The sequence below is a fragment of the Oncorhynchus masou genome, chromosome 6, assembly GCF_036934945.1.
Source record: "Oncorhynchus masou masou isolate Uvic2021 chromosome 6, UVic_Omas_1.1, whole genome shotgun sequence".
Lineage (NCBI taxonomy): Eukaryota > Metazoa > Chordata > Actinopteri > Salmoniformes > Salmonidae > Oncorhynchus > Oncorhynchus masou.
Window position 1 is genome coordinate 2,431,971 of NC_088217.1, and position 22,448 is coordinate 2,454,418.

Consider the following 22,448-nt stretch of genomic DNA (forward strand, 5'->3'; position numbering starts at 1 on the left):
TCTATTGTGAAGTTTCCTATGTGCTCAAGCCTAAACCACTGACCACAGCAACAGCCAATCACTGAGAAAGCTGTGGTCTCCTGCGTCAGTGAGGTCTGTTAGCTCTCTCTGTTTCTCCACCTAACACCCATAGCTCAACTTTATGACATCGCTTCAGCCAAGTGGTGTTTCTTCGCCACCATGAGACCCAACGATTTCTAGAATTTAAACTCATTCCGACCGTTCTCATTGCTCTCAGAAACCGATGGGTTGGGCAAGAGCTGACCTACATAATAACTTTTTCAACTTTGATACTCTGATTTGTTAAACGATCTAATCGCTGATAAGTTTGTGTACAACGCCCCTCAATTTGAAGTCACACAAACGACTTCTACGATGGCAGTTTAGACTAAACATACAGAGTGGACAAAATATTAAGAACACCTGCTCTTTCCTTGACAGACTGACCAGGTGAAAGAGGGAGAATTTGTGAAATATTTAAGTGCCTGTGAACAGGGTATGGTAGTAGGTGCCAGGTGTTAGGAACTCTAACGCTGCTGGGTTTTTCCATGCACAACAGTTTCCCATGTGTATCAAGAATGGTCCACCACCCAAAGGACATCCAGCTAATTTGACACAACTGTGGGAAGCATTGGAGTCAACATGGGCCAGTATCCCTGTGGAACGCTTTCGACCCCTTGTAGAGTCCACGCCCGACGACTTGAGGCTTTTCTGAGGGCAAAGGGGGGGGGGGGGGGGTACTTGGTATACTCAGTGTACGCAGCGTTAGATAGAGCAGCGGAATTAAATTCATGGTGAATCGTCATGCAGGTGTTTCTCTAACCTGGGTACCAGTCTGTTTCATTGTCAATCCAAATGTCTGATTGAACTAGAAGAGCAGAAACAGACCAGGACACAGGTCAGTGTTTCTCACAAAAACAGGTATAATTCTTAAATGTATATGATTAACAGGGAAACATCACTTCAAGGTTTTAATACAAATCTGTGACAGACAGAAAGACAAAAAAATAAATCAAAAAGTGAAAAAGAAGTTACAACACTTACTCAACAACAAAGTTGTTTTTTTTTTATATATCAAAAGATGAAATATAGACAGGACCACACCTAAATAATAAACAGATCTCTATAGACAGGACCACACCTAAATAATAAACAGATCTCTATAGACAGGACCACACCTAAATAATAAACAGATCTCTATAGACAGGACCACACCTAAATAATAAACAGATCTCTATAGACAGGACCACATCTCATAATAAACAGATCTCTGTTTACACCAAGAGAGAGAGAGATACACACACACACACACACCAAGAGAAAAAGACACACACACACATACACACCAAGAGAGAGACACACACACCAAGAGAGAGACACACACACCAAGAGAGAGACACACACACCAAGAGAGAGACACACACACAAAGAGAGACACACACACACCAAGAGAGAGACACACACACCAAGAGAGACACACACACCAAGAGAGAGACACACACACCAAGAGAGAGACACACACACCAAGAGAGACATACACACCAAGAGAGAGACACACACACCAAGAGAGAGACACACACACCAAGAGAGACACACACACCAAAGAGAGACATACACACCAAGAGAGACACACACACACCAAGAGAGACACACACACCAAGAGAGAGACACACACACCAAGAGAGAGACACACACACCAAGAGAGACACACACACAAAGAGAGAGACACACACACCAAGAGAGAGACACACACACCAAGAGAGAGACATACACACCAAGAGAGAGACACACACACCAAGAGAGAGACACACACACCAAGAGAGAGACACACACACCAAGAGAGACACACACACCAAGAGAGAGACACACACACCAAGAGAGAGACATACACATCAAGAGAGAGACACACACACCAAGAGAGAGACACACACACACCAAGAGAGAGACACACACACCAAGAGAGAGACATACACACCAAGAGAGAGACACACACACCAAGAGAGAGACACACACACCAAGAGAGAGACACACACACCAAGAGAGACACACACACCAGAGAGAGACACACACACCAAAGAGAGACACACACACCAAGAGAGAGACACACACACCAAAGAGAGACACACACACCAAGAGAGAGACACACACACCAAGAGAGAGACACACACACCAAGAGAGAGACACACACACCAAGAGAGAGACACACACACCAAGAGAGAGACACACACACCAAGAGAGAGACATACACATCAAGAGACACACACACACCAAGAGAGACACACACACACCAAGAGAGAGACACACACAAAGAGAGACACACACACACCAAGAGAGAGACACACACACCAAGAGAGAGACACACACACCAAGAGAGACACACACACACCAAGAGAGAGACACACACACCAAGAGAGAGACACACACACCAAGAGAGACACACACACCAAGAGAGACACACACCAAGAGAGAGACATACACACCAAGAGACACACACACACCAAGAGAGAGACACACACACCAAGAGAGAGACACACACACCAAGAGAGACACACACACACCAAGAGAGACACACACACCAAGAGAGACACACACACCAAGAGAGAGACACACACACCAAGAGAGAGACACACACACCAAGAGAGAGACACACACACAGCAAGAGAGACACACACACACCAAGAGAGAGACATACACACCAAGAGAGAGACATACACACCAAGAGAGAGACATACACATCAAGAGACACACACATCAAGAGAGAGACACACACACCAAGAGAGAGACATACACATAAAAGAGAGACATACACACCAGAGAGAGACACACACACAAAGAGAGACACACACACCAAGAGAGAAACATACACACCAAGAGAGACATACACATCAAGAGACACACACATCAAGAGAGAGACATACACACCAAGAGAGAGACATACACATCAAGAGACACACACACCAAGAGAGAGACACACACACCAAGAGAGAGACACACACACCAAAGAGAGACACACACACAAGAGACACACACACATCAAGAGACATACACACCAAGAGAGAGACACACACACCAAGAGAGAGACACACACACCAAGAGAGAGACACACACACCAAGAGAGAGACACACACACCAAGAGAGAGACACACACACCAAGAGAGAGACACACACACACCAAGAGAGAGACATACACATCAAAGAGACACACACATCAAAGAGAGACATACACACCAAGAGAGAGACATACACATCAAGAGACACACACACCAAGAGAGAGACACACACACCAAGAGAGAGACACACACACCAAGAGAGACACACACACCAAGAGAGACACACACACCAAGAGAGACACACACACCAAGAGAGAGACACACACACCAAAGAGAGACACACACACCAAGAGAGAGACACACACACCAGAGAGAGACACACACACCAAGAGAGAGACACACACACCAAGAGAGAGACATACACATCAAGAGACACACACACCAAGAGAGAGACACACACACCAAGAGAGAGACATACACATCAAGAGACACACACACACCAAGAGAGACACACACACACCAAGAGAGAGACACACACAAGAGAGAGACACACACACCAAGAGAGAGACACACACACCAAGAGAGACACACACACACCAAGAGAGAGACACACACACCAAGAGAGAGACACACACACCAAGAGAGAGACACACACACCAAGAGAGAGACACACACCAAGAGAGAGACATACACACCAAGAGACACACACACACCAAGAGAGAGACACACACACCAAGAGAGAGACACACACACCAAGAGAGACACACACACACCAAGAGAGAGACACACACACCAAGAGAGAGACACACACACCAAGAGAGAGACACACACACCAAGAGAGAGACACACACACAGCAAGAGAGACACACACACACCAAGAGAGAGACATACACACCAAGAGAGAGACATACACACCAAGAGAGAGACATACACATCAAGAGACACACACATCAAGAGAGAGACACACACACCAAGAGAGAGACATACACATAAAGAGAGAGACATACACACCAAGAGAGAGACACACACACCAAGAGAGAGACACACACACCAAGAGAGAGACATACACACCAAGAGAGAGACATACACATCAAGAGACACACACATCAAGAGAGAGACATACACACCAAGAGAGAGACATACACATCAAGAGACACACACACCAAGAGAGAGACACACACACCAAGAGAGAGACACACACACCAAGAGAGAGACACACACACCAAGAGAGACACACACACATCAAGAGACATACACACCAAGAGAGAGACACACACACCAAGAGAGAGACACACACACCAAGAGAGAGACACACACACAAGAGAGACACACACACCAAGAGAGAGACACACACACCAAGAGAGAGACACACACACCAAGAGAGAGACACACACACCAAGAGAGAGACATACACATCAAGAGACACACACACCAAGAGAGAGACACACACACCAAGAGAGAGACACACACACCAAGAGAGACACACACACCAAGACATACACACCAAGAGAGACATACACATCAAGAGAGACACACACACCAAGAGAGACACACACACACACCAAGAGAGACACACACACCAAGAGAGAGACACACACACCAAGAGAGAGACACACACACCAAGAGAGAGACATACACATCAAGAGACACACACACCAAGAGAGAGACACACACACCAAGAGAGAGACACACACACCAAGAGAGAGACACACACACCAAGAGAGAGACACACACATCAAGAGACACACACACCAAGAGACACACACACACCAAGAGAGAGACACACACATCAAGAGACACACACACCAAGAGAGAGACACACACACACCAAGAGAGAGACATACACATCAAGAGACACACACACCAAGAGAGAGACATACACATCAAGAGACACACACACCAAGAGACACACACACACCAAGAGAGAGACACACACACCAAGAGAGAGACACACACACCAAGAGAGAGACACACACACCAAGAGAGAGACATACACACCAAGAGACACACACACCAAGAGAGAGACACACACACCAAGAGACACACACACCAAGAGAGAGACACACACCAGAGAGACACACCAAGAGAGACACACACCAAGAGAGAGACATACACATCAAGAGAGACACACACACCAAGAGAGACATACACACCAAGAGAGACACACACCAAGAGAGACACACACACCAAAGAGAGAGACACACACACCAAGAGAGAGACACACACACCAAAGAGAGACACACACACACCAAAGAGAGACACACACACCAAGAGAGACACACACACCAAGAGAGAGACACACACACCACCAAGAGAGAGACATACACACCAAGAGAGAGACACACACACCAAGAGAGAGACACACACACCAAGAGACACACACACACCAAGAGAGAGACACACACACCAAGAGAGACACACACACCAAGAGACACACACACCAAGAGAGAGACATACACACCAAGAGAGAGACACACACACCAAGAGAGAGACACACACACCAAGAGAGAGACACACACACCAGGAGAGAGACACACACCAAGAGAGAGACACACACACCAAGAGAGAGACATACACATCAAGAGAGAGACACACACCAAGAGAGAGACACACACACCAAGAGAGAGACATACACATCAAGAGAGAGACACACACACCAAGAGAGAGACATACACACCAAGAGAGACACACACACAAAGAGACACACCAAAGAGAGACATACACATCAAGAGAGAGACACACACACCAAGAGAGAGACACACACACCAAGAGAGACACACACACCAAGAGAGAGACATACACACCAAGAGAGACACACACACACACCAAAGAGAGACACACACACCAGAGACACACACACAAGAGACACACACACCAAGAGAGACACACACACCAAGAGAGACACACACACAAAGAGACACACACACCAAGAGAGAGACACACACACCAAGAGACACACACACACCAAGAGAGAGACACACACACCAAGAGAGACACACACACCAAGAGACACACACACACCAAGAGAGAGACATACACACCAAGAGAGAGACACACACACCAAGAGAGAGACACACACACCAAGAGAGAGACACACACACCAAGAGAGAGACACACACACCAAGAGAGACACACACACCAAGAGACACACACACCAAGAGAGACACACACACCAAGACATACACACCAAGAGAGACACAAGAGAGAGACACACACACCAAGAGAGACACACACACCAAGAGAGACACACACACCAAGAGAGAGACACACACCAAGAGAGAGACACACACATCAAGAGAGAGACACACACCAAGAGAGAGACATACACATCAAGAGACACACACATCAAGAGACACACACATCAAGAGACACACACATCAAGAGAGACACACACATCAAGAGAGACACACACACCAAGAGAGAGACATACACATCAAGAGACATACACATCAAGAGACATACACATCAAGAGACACACACACAAGAGAGACACACACACCAAGAGAGAGACACACACACCAAGAGAGAGACACACACACCAAGAGAGAGACACACCAAGAGAGAGACACACACACCAAGAGAGAGACACACACACCAAGAGAGAGACACACCAAGAGAGAGACACACACACCAAGAGAGAGACACACACACCAAGAGAGAGACACACACACCAAAGAGAGACACACACACCAAGAGAGAGACACACACACCAAGAGAGAGACACACACACCAAGAGAGACACACACAAGAAAGAGACACACACACCAAGAGACACACACACCAAGAGAGAGACACACCAAGAGAGAGACACACACACCAAGAGGGAGACACACACACCAAGAGAGAGACACACCAAGAGAGAGACACACCAAGAGAGAGACACACACACCAAGAGAGAGACACACACACCAAGAGAGAGACACACACACCAAGAGAGAGACACACACACCAAGAGAGAGACACACACACCAAGAGAGAGACACACACACACCAAGAGAGACACACACACACACCAAGAGAGAGACACACACACCAAGAGAGAGACACACACACCAAGAGAGACACACACACCAAGAGAGAGACACACACACCAAGAGAGACACACACCAAGAGAGAGACACACACACCAAAGAGAGACACACACACCAAGAGAGACACACACACCAAAGAGAGACACACACACCAAAGAGAGACACACACACCAAGAGAGAGACACACACACCAAGAGAGAGACACACACACCAAGAGAGAGACACACACACCAAGAGAGAGACACACACACCAAGAGAGACACACCAAGAGAGAGACACACACACCAAGAGAGAGACACACACACCAAGAGAGAGACACACCAAGAGAGAGACACACACACCAAGAGAGACACACACACCAAGAGAGAGACACACCAAGAGAGAGACACACACACCAAGAGAGAGACACACACACCAAGAGAGAGACACACACACCAAGAGAGAGACACACCAAGAGAGAGACACACACACCAAGAGAGAGACACACACACCAAGAGAGAGACACACCAAGAGAGACACACACACCAAGAGAGAGACACACACACCAAGAGAGAGACACACACACCAAGAGAGAGACACACCAAGAGAGAGACACACACACCAAGAGAGAGACACACACACCAAGAGAGAGACACACCAAGAGAGAGACACACACACCAAGAGAGACACACACACCAAGAGAGAGACACACACACACCAAGAGAGACACACACACCAGAGACACACACACCAAGAGAGACACACACACCAAAGAGAGACACACACACCAAGAGAGAGACACACACACCAAAGAGAGACACACACACCAAGAGAGAGACACACACACCAAGAGAGACACACCAAGAGAGAGACACACACACCAAGAGAGACACACACACCAATAGAGAGACACACACACACCAAGAGAGAGACACACACACCAAGAGAGAGACACACCAAGAGAGAGACACACACACCAAGAGAGAGACACACACACCAAGAGAGAGACACACACACACCAAGAGAGACACACACACCAAGAGAGACACACACACCAAGAGAGAGACACACACACCAAGAGAGAGACACACACACCAAGAGAGACACATACACCAAGAGAGAGACATACACACCAAGAGAGAGACACACACACCAAGAGAGAGACATACACACCAAGAGAGAGACACACACACCAAGAGAGAGACACACACCAAGAGAGAGACACACACACCAAGAGAGAGACACACACACCAAGAGAGACACACACCAAGAGAGAGACACACACACCAAGAGAGAGACACACACCAAGAGAGAGACACACACACCAAGAGAGAGACACACACCAAGAGAGAGACACACACACCAAGAGAGAGACACACACACCAAGAGAGACACACACCAAGAGAGAGACATACACACCAAGAGAGAGACACACACACCAAGAGAGAGACACACACACCAAGAGAGAGACACACACACCAAGAGAGAGACACACACCAAGAGAGAGACACACACCAAGAGAGAGACACACACCAAGAGAGAGACACACACCAAGAGAGAGACACACACCAAGAGAGAGACACACACACCAAGAGAGAGACACACACACCAAGAGAGAGACATACACACCAAGAGAGACACACACACCAAGAGAGAGACATACACACCAAGAGAGACACACACACCAAGAGAGAGACACACACCAAGAGAGAGACACACACACCAAGAGAGAGACACACACACCAAGAGAGAGACACACACACAAAGAGACACACACACCAAGAGAGACACACACACCAAGAGAGACACACACACCAAGAGAGAGACACACACCAAGAGAGAGACACACACACCAAGAGAGACACACACACCAAGAGAGAGACACACACACCAAGAGAGAGACACACACACCAAGAGAGACACACACACCAAGAGAGACACACCAAGAGAGAGACACACCAAGAGAGAGACACACACAGAGAGAGACACACCAAGAGAGAAACACACACGGAGAGAGACACACACAGAGAGAGACACACACACCAAGAGAGAGACACATCGAGGTGGAGGATGGGATGCTGAGTGCCCACCTACAGGAAATGATCTGACGGGTGGAAGGAAATGGACCGCAGCATCTCTGCTTCCTGTGAGGAGGAAACACACATCACTGTTAGTGACATGACACAGATCTGTGTAGGCCTAATCCTTTTAGGCAGTATGTGTTTGACGGCCCTAACTGTCCCTACAGACCAGTATGTTTGACGGCCCTAACTGTCCCTACAGACCAGTATGTGTTTGACGGCCCTAACTGTCCCTACAGACCAGTATGTGTTTGACAGCCCTAACTGTCCCTACAGACCAGTATGTGTTTGACAGCCCAGACTGTCCCTACAGACCAGTATGTGTTTGACGGCCCTAACTGTCCCTACAGACCAGTATGTGTTTGACGGCCCAGACCATCCCTACAGACCAGTACGTGTTTGACGGCCCTAACTGTCCCTACAGACCAGTATGTGTTTGACGGCCCTAACTGTCCCTACAGACCAGTATGTGTTTGACGGCCCTAACTGTCCCTACAGACCAGTATGTGTTTGACAGCCCTAACTGTCCCTACAGACCAGTATGTGTTTGACAGCCCTAACTGTCCCTACAGACCAGTATGTGTTTGACCGCCCTAACTGTCCCTACAGACCAGTATGTGTTTGACAGCCCTAACTGTCCCTACAGACCAGTATGTGTTTGACGGCCCTAACCGTCCCTACAGACCAGTATGTGTTTGACAGCCCTAACTGTCCCTACAGACCAGTATGTGTTTGACGGCCCTAACTGTCCCTACAGACCAGTATGTGTTTGAAGGCCCTAACTGTCCCTACAGACCAGTATGTGTTTGGCGGCCCAGACTGTCCCTACAGACCAGTATGTGTTTGACAGCCCTAACTGTCCCTACAGACCAGTATGTGTTTGACGGCCCTAACTGTCCCTACAGACCAGTATGTGTTTGACAGCCCTAACTGTCCCTACAGACCAGTATGTGTTTGACGGCCCTAACTGTCCCTACAGACCAGTATGTGTTTGACAGCCCTAACTGTCCCTACAGACCAGTATGTGTTTGACAGCCCTAACTGTCCCTACAGACCAGTATGTGTTTGAAGGCCCAGACTGTCCCTACAGACCAGTATGTGTTTGACAGCCCTAACTGTCCCTACAGACCAGTATGTGTTTGAAGGCCCTAACTGTCCCTACAGACCAGTATGTTTGACAGCCCTAACTGTCCCTACAGACCAGTATGTGTTTGACGGCCCTAACTGTCCCTACAGACCAGTATGTGTTTGACAGCCCTAACTGTCCCTACAGACCAGTATGTGTTTGACGGCCCTAACTGTCCTTACAGACCAGTATGTGTTTGACAGCCCTAACTGTCCCTACAGACCAGTATGTTTGACAGCCCTAACTGTCCCTACAGACCAGTATGTGTTTGACAGCCCAGACTGTCCCTACAGACCAGTATGTGTTTGACAGCCCTAACTGTCCCTACAGACCAGTATGTGTTTGACAGCCCTAACTGTCCTTACAGACCAGTATGTGTTTGACAGCCCTAACTGTCCCTACAGACCAGTATGTGTTTGACAGCCCTAACTGTCCTTACAGACCAGTATGTGTTTGACGGCCCTAACTGTCCCTACAGACCAGTATGTGTTTGACAGCCCTAACTGTCCTTACAGACCAGTATGTGTTTGACAGCCCTAACTGTCCTTACAGACCAGTATGTGTTTGACGGCCCTAACTGTCCCTACAGACCAGTATGTGTTTGACAGCCCTAACTGTCCTTACAGACCAGTATGTGTTTGACAGCCCTAACTGTCCCTACAGACCAGTATGTGTTTGAAGGCCCTAACTGTCCCTACAGACCAGTATGTGTTTGACAGCCCTAACTGTCCCTACAGACCAGTATGTGTTTGACAGCCCTAACTGTCCCTACAGACCAGTATGTGTTTGACGGCCCTAACTGTCCCTACAGACCAGTATGTGTTTGACAGCCCTAACTGTCCCTACAGACCAGTATGTGTTTGACGGCCCTAACTGTCCCTACAGACCAGTATGTGTTTGACAGCCCTAACTGTCCCTACAGACCAGTATGTGTTTGACGGCCCTAACTGTCCCTACAGACCAGTATGTGTTTGACAGCCCTAACTGTCCCTACAGACCAGTATGTGTTTGACAGCCTTAACTGTCCTTACAGACCAGTATGTGTTTGACAGCCCTAACTGTCCCTACAGACCAGTATGTGTTTGACAGCCCTAACTGTACCTACAGACCAGTATGTGTTTGACAGCCCTAACTGTCCCTACAGACCAGTATGTGTTTGACTGCCCTAACTGTCCCTACAGACCAGTATGTGTTTGACAGCCCTAACTGTCCCTACAGACCAGTATGTGTTTGAAGGCCCTAACTGTCCCTACAGACCAGTATGTGTTTGACAGCCCTAACTGTCCCTACAGACCAGTATGTGTTTGACAGCCCAGACTGTCCCTACAGACCAGTATGTGTTTGACGGCCCTAACTGTCCCTACAGACCAGTATGTGTTTGGTGGCCCAGACCGTCCCTACAGACCAGTATGTGTTTGACGGCCCAGACCGTCCCTACAGACCAGTATGTGTTTGACAGCCCTAACTGTCCCTACAGACCAGTATGTGTTTGAAGGCCCTAACTGTCCCTACAGACCAGTATGTGTTTGACAGCCCTAACTGTCCCTACAGACCAGTATGTGTTTGAAGGCCCTAACTGTCCCTACAGACCAGTATGTGTTTGGCGGCCCAGACTGTCCCTACAGACCAGTATGTTTGACAGCCCTAACTGTCCCTACAGACCAGTATGTGTTTGACAGCCCTAACTGTCCCTACAGACCAGTATGTGTTTGACGGCCCAGACCATCCCTACAGACCAGTACGTGTTTGACGGCCCTAACTGTCCCTACAGACCAGTATGTGTTTGACGGCCCTAACCGTCCCTACAGACCAGTATGTGTTTGACAGCCCTAACTGTCCCTACAGACCAGTATGTGTTTGACGGCCCTAACTGTCCCTACAGACCAGTATGTGTTTGACAGCCCTAACTGTCCCTACAGACCAGTATGTGTTTGACAGCCCTAACTGTCCCTACAGACCAGTATGTTTGACAGCCCTAACTGTCCCTACAGACCAGTATGTGTTTGACAGCCCAGACTGTCCCTACAGACCAGTATGTGTTTGAAGGCCCTAACTGTCCCTACAGACCAGTATGTGTTTGACAGCCCTAACTGTCCTTACAGACCAGTATGTGTTTGACAGCCCTAACTGTCCCTACAGACCAGTATGTGTTTGAAGGCCCTAACTGTCCCTACAGACCAGTATGTGTTTGACAGCCCTAACTGTCCCTACAGACCAGTATGTGTTTGAAGGCCCTAACTGTCCCTACAGACCAGTATGTGTTTGACGGCCCTAACTGTCCCTACAGACCAGTATGTGTTTGACAGCCCTAACTGTCCCTACAGACCAGTATGTGTTTGACGGCCCTAACTGTCCCTACAGACCAGTATGTGTTTGACAGCCCTAACTGTCCCTACAGACCAGTATGTGTTTGACAGCCTTAACTGTCCTTACAGACCAGTATGTGTTTGACAGCCCTATCTGTCCCTACAGACCAGTATGTGTTTGACAGCCCTAACTGTCCCTACAGACCAGTATGTGTTTGACGGCCCTAACTGTCCCTACAGACCAGTATGTGTTTGACAGCCCTAACTGTCCCTACAGACCAGTATGTGTTTGACAGCCCTAACTGTCCCTACAGACCAGTATGTGTTTGACAGCCCTAACTGTCCCTACAGACCAGTATGTGTTTGACAGCCCTAACTGTCCCTACAGACCAGTATGTGTTTGACAGCCCTAACTGTCCCTACAGACCAGTATGTGTTTGACAGCCCTAACTGTCCCTACAGACCAGTATGTGTTTGACAGCCCTAACTGTCCCTACAGACCAGTATGTGTTTGACAGCCCTAACTGTCCCTACAGACCAGTATGTGTTTGACAGCCCTATCTGTCCCTACAGACCAGTATGTGTTTGACAGCCCTAACTATCCCTACAGACCAGTATGTGTTTGACAGCCCTAACTGTCCCTACAGACCAGTATGTGTTTGACAGCCCTAACTGTCCCTACAGACCAGTATGTGTTTGACAGCCTTAACTGTCCTTACAGACCAGTATGTGTTTGACAGCCCTAACTGTCCCTACAGACCAGTATGTGTTTGACAGCCCTAACTGTCCCTACAGACCAGTATGTGTTTGACAGCCCTAACTGTACCTACAGACCAGTATGTGTTTGACAGCCCTAACTGTCCCTACAGACCAGTATGTGTTTGACTGCCCTAACTGTCCCTACAGACCAGTATGTGTTTGACGGCCCTAACTGTCCCTACAGACCAGTATGTGTTTGACGGCCCAGACCGTCCCTACAGACCAGTATGTGTTTGACGGCCCAGACCGTCCCTACAGACCAGTATGTGTTTGACGGCCCAGACCGTCCCTACAGACCAGTATGTGTTTGAAGGCCCTAACTGTCCCTACAGACCAGTATGTGTTTGACTGCCCTAACTGTCCCTACAGACCAGTATGTGTTTGACGGCCCTAACTGTCCCTACAGACCAGTATGTGTTTGACGGCCCAGACCGTCCCTACAGACCAGTATGTGTTTGACGGCCCAGACCGTCCCTACAGACCAGTATGTGTTTGACGGCCCAGACCGTCCCTACAGACCAGTATGTGTTTGACGGCCCTAACTGTCCCTACAGACCAGTATGTGTTTGACAGCCCTAACTGTCCCTACAGACCAGTATGTGTTTGACGGCCCTAACTGTCCCTACAGACCAGTATGTGTTTGAAGGCCCTAACTGTCCCTACAGACCAGTATGTGTTTGACGGCCCTAACTGTCCCTACAGACCAGTATGTGTTTGACAGCCCTAACTGTCCCTACAGACCAGTATGTGTTTGACAGCCCAGACTGTCCCTACAGACCAGTATGTGTTTGACGGCCCTAACTGTCCCTACAGACCAGTATGTGTTTGGTGGCCCAGACCGTCCCTACAGACCAGTATGTGTTTGACGGCCCAGACCGTCCCTACAGACCAGTATGTGTTTGACAGCCCTAACTGTCCCTACAGACCAGTATGTGTTTGACAGCCCTAACTGTCCCTACAGACCAGTATGTGTTTGACGGCCCTAACTGTCCCTACAGACCAGTATGTGTTTGACAGCCCTAACTGTCCCTACAGACCAGTATGTGTTTGACAGCCCTAACTGTCCCTACAGACCAGTATGTGTTTGACGGCCCTAACTGTCCCTACAGACCAGTATGTGTTTGACAGCCCAGACTGTCCCTACAGACCAGTATGTGTTTGACAGCCCTAACTGTCCCTACAGACCAGTATGTGTTTGACGGCCCTAACTGTCCCTACAGACCAGTATGTGTTTGAAGGCCCTAACTGTCCCTACAGACCAGTATGTGTTTGACAGCCCTAACTGTCCCTACAGACCAGTATGTGTTTGAAGGCCCTAACTGTCCCTACAGACCAGTATGTGTTTGGCGGCCCAGACTGTCCCTACAGACCAGTATGTTTGACAGCCCTAACTGTCCCTACAGACCAGTATGTGTTTGACAGCCCTAACTGTCCCTACAGACCAGTATGTGTTTGAAGGCCCTATCTGTCCCTACAGACCAGTATGTGTTTGACAGCCCAGACCGTCCCTACAGACCAGTATGTGTTTGGTGGCCCAGACCGTCCCTACAGACCAGTATGTGTTTGACAGCCCTAACTGTCCCTACAGACCAGTATGTGTTTGGCGGCCCAGACTGTCCCTACAGACCAGTATGTTTGACAGCCCTAACTGTCCCTACAGACCAGTATGTGTTTGGCGGCCCAGACCGTCCCTACAGACCAGTATGTGTTTGACAGCCCAGACCGTCCCTACAGACCAGTATGTGTTTGACGGCCCTCTTGGCAGAGGGCTTGGAGTAGTCAAACAGTTTGAGGATGTAGTCACGTGACCCCGACGCCAGAATCTGTTTGGTGGGGTGGAATGCCAGACATGAGCTCGTAAACATGGTCCTGCAGTGTTCTGATCACAGGTGGGTTCTCCGTGTTCTGCTGGGCCGTCTCATTCATCATCATGTAGAACACACAGGGACGATATTACAACGTCTGCAGCACAGCGTTCTGTTCACCGGGCTCCGGGACAAATGTAGAGCACTAGGCAGGGGAGAGCACGCATCCCGATTCTCTACACTTCCAGTCATGGATTTAACAAAAGGTGGAAAACTCCAAGCTAACACTTCTTAATCCATGAGAGTGTCAAGTGTACAATTTAGGAGAATAGTGAAGAATTGGGACTTAGCCTCCTTTGCGTCTCACCTCTGTGGGCATGGCACTCATGGCCAGCATACGTTCTGCGTCCAGAGAATTTGATGGAGTCGTCTGCCAAGCTCGTAGCGATGGGTTGCCCGTCTCGGCTGTATGTGGCGACACGACAGGGACCTTTATGGGATGTCACACAGCGAGTATCGTACTCAGACGCCCCAGGAGACTTTGGACGTCGGCGCTGAACCTCCAGGTCGATGTGTCGGATCACCTGACTGCACCATCATCGTTCTCCACGGGAAGGAACGATACAGTTCATTAAAACACTGTGGCACAACACTGTAGACAGGTTGCTAGCATACTGCACTGTCGCCATTTGCAAGGCAAGATTGATGGATGAAATGACGCAATATAGTACAACCCAAAACAGTGCCATGTAGCTGGTATCCTGATATGTTTTATTTATTTTGTATTTTACCTTTATTTAACTAGGCAAGTCAGTTAAGAACAAATTCTTATTTTCAATGACAACCTAGGAACAGTGGGTAAACTGCCTGTTCAGGGGCAGAACAACAGATTTGTACCTTGTCAGCTCAGGGATTTGAACTTGCAACCTTCTGGTTACTCGTCCAACGCTCTAGCCACTAGGCTACCCTGGACCCAAAACAGTGATACGTAGCTGGTATCCTGATATGGACCCAAAACAGTGACATGATCATCAATTAGATCCAGCCACAGACCCTTTTTTTTGTTGGGTCAGGGGCAGAAAAGAATTACAAATCATTTGTAGACTGCAAGAAGCAGAAACAGATATAATATTTGACTATAACAATAATGTCAAACCTTACATTTATATAGGATCATGTCTCTATTACCAAAATAAACGTTAAATAAGACATCAAATGAATGATGCGTGGGAATACGTCTTGACCTCTGGGATCAGGTTGTTCGACACGTTGGTGTAACATTCATTCAACAGCTGGCTGATGATCAGCTGGTAAAGGTGCTGGCGGTCCTGAAGTGTCGGTTTGGGACAAAACATCTCGGCTCAGGTTTCAATGGGACGATTACAATGGATCAAAACGTGGTCAGCATTAGTTGCCATCAATAATGTTTTTATTATCGACTTCTATAGCTAGTTAAAACATCCACAACGCCAGAAATGGGTTTTCTAAGCTAGCTAACTTACCAATGGAACCTACAATGCGAGATAGTTACATGTCAGAAGGTGAATTCACCAATTTGTAAGTCGCTCTGGATAAGAGCGTCTGCTAAATGACTTAAATGTAAATGTAGATATTAACTAGCAAGGTACAGTAGCTAGCTACAACAAAACAATCACTTTAACGTACAAACACAAATCGTAGGCAAACGGTGAACAAACACCTTATGTTTGCAAAATAATTTCCACCGACCAAGTTTAAGGAACTAAAATCAAATACTTTATGTTCAACTAATAAATTAATTTACTAGCTATCCCAACATTGTGCAAGCAATGATTGCACCAAACGTACTCTTAAGTACAACAAGAACTAAACTATCGCTTCACATCCTGAAAAATACCTCGTTGAAAACGGCGCTTCGTTCATGCGCATGCGCGGACACGTCCCTTGCGTTATGCCTCACGTCTGTGCGTCATTACGTCACGGGGCTTGTTGATGAGTTTCAACATGGCGAAAGGCTTCAAGTCCAGTTCTAACAACTAAACAATAGTAGAATAGTATGGCTGCAGTTGACGCGGCAGTTCTCATCGGACTGTGTGATGGGGAAATCGATTCAAAGCGATATCCGATGTCTTACTTGACGAACAAAATTGGCGACCAACCGGACAAGCTTCCAGTGATATCATGGCAACGACCACGCTGTGGTCTATGCAGCGCGGTCATGGCCCATGTGGTGCAGGTGTACTGCCCCCTAGCGGCGTCTCCCTACCACCGCACCCTGAATGTGTTCGCCTGCCCCGGGCCACAGTGCAGTGGACAACCGGAGAGCTGGAGGGTTCTGCGTTCTCAGTGTCTAGAATCAGAGGTCAGAACCAACCATGTGGTCCAACCTCCAGGCCACGCCCCAGTTAAAGAGGTTCCCATGACAACCACATACTGGTGTGATGGGACTGATGACTGGGGCGAGGAAGAGGACAAGCAGGAGGGGGGAGATGGATGGGACGAGGCCCAGAACCAAGCTCATATAGGGGGAGAGCATCCTGAGATCCTCTTACTCACCGGGACCTCCTTTGAGCTGGATGTGAGCGGCAAGCTTCAGGGACTCAGTCTGGAAGGAGGAGAAAAGGTGGTGGAGGAGGAAGGGGAGGTAACGGGTAACATCCCTACCTACAGACCTTTCTACATCAGTGTGGTGGATGAGACGGACCTGGGTGGTCAGTCAGACCTGGAGCACGCTGAGAGTCTGCTGAGGGAGTACGAGCAGAGAGAGGGAGTAGGGATGATCGGGAACACTGAGGGGGGAGGAGGGGAGGAGAGGTACGAGAAGGACAACCCCAGACATGGAGACGCAGTGTTCTCCCGCTTCATGAAGAGGATCTCTGTGTGTCCGGAGCAGGTGTTGCGGTACAGCTGGCACGGGTCTCCTCTCTTCTTGTCTGACCCCCCCTCGGACCTGCCTTGGATTAAACCTGGCTGCTGTCACTGTGGAGGAATCAGGGTGTTTGAGTTACAACTGATGCCTGCTCTGGTCAGCCTGCTGCGGAGGACAGACACTGGGTCAAGGTCGGCGGTAGAGATGGGGGATGTAGAGATGAATGCGGGGCTGGAGTTTGGTACTGTGATGGTGTTTACTTGTAGAAACAGCTGTTGGTCGTCAGGCTCAACCTCACCTGTGGAAGAGTTCATCTATCTACAGGCAGATCCAGACCAGAAACTCTTCAAATAACACTCGGTTTCCATCCACAGTTTTTATGCGAGCGAAGTGATCATATTTTTGTTAAGACATGGTGGAATGTTTTTGTGTAAAATTAAATATGCTAGAAATACCTTTTATGTGCAAATATTGGTATAATAACAAAGTAAACTTGGGAGTCGTGATGATATGGTGTGTGGTCCTCCCACCACGACTCGGGAAAGCATTTATTAGGCTACAGATGAAATGAGTTATGATGAACATCATTGGGGGGTGGCACAAGGTGATGAGGTTGATGATCTTTTCCAATAAATATCGGGGGTCTTATTCTGATGATATGATGATTAATGCTTGACTGCTGTTTGCCAAATAAAAATATTATCACTCTTATCCACTATAATGTCATCATGTAGAGTAGCCTACCAGCACTGAGCTGTTGGCTCGAGAGCAGGTGCCAAGATCAGAGTAGGCCCATGCACTATTTTAACGCAACAGTCTTTGTGACAAAACTATCATTAGAGTGAAAAATGCATTGGAAACACATTGAACTTTACATTTTGATTCGGTAGATGAAATTGCTCTGCCATTTCCTGGTTGCAGAAAATTCGAATAGTTTGTTTAATTTCAGTTTATGTGACAAAAACAAGCAGTCATTGTGTAGAGAATCTAAACCGCTGTGAAATATATTTTCCAATGACCATAAATATTGTATCTTCAGCCGTTTGAAGCTGGTGTACAAAACCGGCAAGTAAAAGACGCGAAGACGAAACTTAGGCATGTGAAGCATAGAAATAGCATGCATAGAACAGATCTATCGCCCCTTAGACTGGCTTCCAATGAGAATGACAGATCTACCACCCCTTAGACTGGCTTCCAATGAGAATGACAGATCTACCACCCCTTAAACTGGCTTCCAATGAGAATGACAGATCTACCACCCCTTAGACTGGCTTCCAATGAGAATGACAGATCTACAACTCACATTTCTATGTGAATTTGACCGGCCACCCAAAAAGTGACATATTGCAGCTTCAAGCGAAACATTTATTTTGTGTTCAGTACGTCATCACGTTCGGATTGATATCCGCACAAAAGTCCGTTTGGCGGAAACACCACTGGTGGGAAAATATATTATCTTCATGCAGATTCACATGAACAACGTAGCCTATTGAATAACGTAATGGAAGAATATGTTTCTTGCTTTGTTTTGGAAAGAATAAAGAATTCAGAAAGTTAAACATTGTTTGCCAAAAGAAATAATGCATAAAATAAAGACAAACATTGAAAAATTAAAAGAGCCTGAGTAGAAACTGGAGAACGTTCTCGTTTTCACTACCTTGGCTAAATTATAGAGACCTTCTGTAATGAAACAGAATCCATAGGAGGGCGCTGACATCACAGCTGTTGATGTTGAGTTCTATAGTTGCCATGGTGCCATAATAGCAGCCTAAGCACAGAGCTCCTGTAAATTTGTACATATTTTGTTATTTTTAGGTGTTTTTCATAGTTTTTTTTATCAGCTCTTTTGTTTTTGATAACAATGAGTTTTTATTGCATATATCTGGTGTTTTTGAGCCACAGATTTGCAGGTTGACTGACAGGTTAACACCTTTTGGTTTGGCGAACAAGCTTTTGTTTGAAAAAAAAAATGCATCTGGACACAGTACTATCTTTGTTATTTCATCTGGCTGCCAATTGCAGATCTTTGGAGAACATAATATAAGGAGTGGCCTGAAGCGTGATAAGAATGGGAGACAGAGGAATACAACAGTGCTGAGGCAGAGGGCTCATAGTGGGGATGACTGGCTACTATTCTGAACTGAGTGTGGTGAGCTTTCTGGAGCCCGGGGTGGCTGAGGGCATTAGCCAAGTGACTCTTACCCCGATTTGGAAGAGTTTGACTTAACCCTCTACCAGATCACCAGCAGACTCTATCATCTACCATCCTCTGACCAGCTCTCTCTGCTCAAGCTATGATCTGACCCTCTCTATCTTCAGCTGAAGCAGCTTTCAAAGACTTGGCCTTTATTGGTTGACCTGTCATGACATATTGCTTGTTTGTTGTTTTGCTTTGAAGTGCTATGAAAAGCATTATAGAAGTACACTAAATGGTGATGATTATTGTTGTTGCACAGTCAACTGAGCACTGTCTACTGTACAATCTTCACCTTTCTGGCTTTGTTGATGAATTTCTCTGAATGTAATGTCGCCTCTATGTGGGGAAATGAGAGCCTGATTTGTAGGCTATTTGGCTTCAACGTCTTCATTTTAATTACTAACAACAAGATGGCTTTGTGTTGGAGCCCATTTCTTCCTATTTAATAAATAACAGTTAGGCCTACCTGTTGACAGACATATTAGTCTACAGGCTGCTATATCCATAGATTTGTCAGGTTACACCTCATATTTTATTTTATTTTATCTATCTGCTTGTTTGTAGGTGACCAAATACTTATTTTCCACCATAATTTGCAAATAAATTCATTAAAAATCCTACAATGTGATTTTCTGGATGTTTTTTCTCATTTTGTCTGTCATAGTTGAAGTGTACCTATGATGAAAATTACAGGCCTCTCTCATCTTTAAGTGGGAGAACTTGCACAATTGGTGGCTGACTAAATACTTTTTTGCCCCACTGTAAGTCTTCAACTTCATTGATTTTTGCAATTCGTTCCAGTCATTGGCAGCAGAGAACTGGAAGGAAAGGCGGCCAAAGGAGGAGTTGGCTTTGAGGATGACCAGTGAGATATACCTTCTGGAGTGCGTGCTACGGGTGGGTGTTGCTATGGTGATCAGTGAGCTGAGATAAGGTGGAACTTTACCTAGCATAGACTTTTGTGGGTCTGGGAACAAAAAAATGCATCATTTTTTATTTTACTAGGCAAGTCAGTCATTTTCAATGACAGTCTAGGGACGGTGAGTTAACTGCCTTGTTCAGGGGCAGAACAACAGATTTTTACCTTGTCAGCTTGGGGATTTGATCTTACAACCTTTTGGTTACAAGTCCAATGCTCTAACCACAAGGCTACCTACCTCACTGATGTTTTTCACACCTGAAATGCCTCGCAGTGTCTGACAGAATGCATTCTGGAACACCGCTGGAGCTGAGGAGATACCACGGTATTAATAGCCAACCAGAGTATTAACATGAACTAGGTAATATTCTAACACTGACTCTTGGTCAAGTCAAAAGTTCATTAAGTAAACACTCAAAATGCAAAAAGTATGAAGCCAGTTGAGTATCATGAAATCTGTGGAATAATTTCAGAATGTTATTTGGTCTCCACAAGGTGGCAGTAGGTGATCACAGTTCCTTTCAGATCCCATCTAGATGTTGTCAGAGGTTTCAACTGCTGCTACAGACAGACAGACAGACCCCCCTCACAGCTCATAGTAGGGGCAACATATGACCTGTACCAATTCATTGTAAATGTAAAGCATAACTTGTTGATCTCTTAACATGGGTTTAGCCTTGATGCCTTGTGCTCAGTCCAACGTTAAGTTTTAGGAGTATAGTTTTAGTTTACACTTCAACAGCAACAACCCTGTTACTGTCACTTAAGACAGCCAGTTCTACTGCCACTTCCTGTTAGACAGTCAGTTCTACTGTCACTTCCTTTAAGACAGCCAGTTCTACTGTCACTTCCTGTTAGACAGTCAGTTCTACTGTCACTTCCTTTAAGACAGCCAGTTCTACTGTCACTTCCTGTTAGACAGTCAGTTCTACTGTCACTTCCTTTAAGACAGCCAGTTCTACTGTCACTTCCTGTTAGACAGTCAGTTCTACTGTCACTTCCTTTAAGACAGCCAGTTCTACTGTCACTTCCTGTTAGACAGGCAGTTCTACTGTCACTTCCTTTAAGACAGCCAGTTCTACTGTCACTTCCTGTTAGACAGTCAGTTCTACTGTCACTTCCTTTAAGACAGCCAGTTCTACTGTCACTTCCTGTTAGACAGTCAGTTCTACTGTCACTTCCTGTAAGACAGTCAGTTCTACTGTCACAAATGGCACCCTAGTCCCTATGTAGTTGACCAAGTCAAAGTAATGCACTAAATAGCAAATTGAGTGCTATTTGTCACACAGACAGGGAACTTGGGCCTTCACAGTCAGGTTAACCTCTGACCCCTAGTGGAGCAGGGTT

At 46.9% G+C, this 22,448-nt stretch overlaps 1 protein-coding gene and 1 pseudogene across 1 annotated transcript; one reads left to right on the forward strand and one right to left on the reverse strand.

Moving 5' to 3' along the window:
* Nucleotides 1–370: 370 nt before the first annotated feature.
* On the reverse strand, nt 371–16,492 carry LOC135541224 (cleavage stimulation factor subunit 1-like; annotated as a pseudogene).
* A 603-nt stretch (nt 16,493–17,095) lies between these two features.
* On the forward strand, nt 17,096–20,799 carry pdcd2l (programmed cell death 2-like). The gene has a single exon (XM_064967384.1). The coding sequence runs from the start codon at nt 17,173–17,175 to the stop codon at nt 18,337–18,339; it is 1,167 nt and encodes a 388-aa protein (XP_064823456.1). The 5' UTR covers nt 17,096–17,172; the 3' UTR covers nt 18,340–20,799.
* The last annotated feature ends 1,649 nt before the right edge of the window (nt 20,800–22,448 follow it).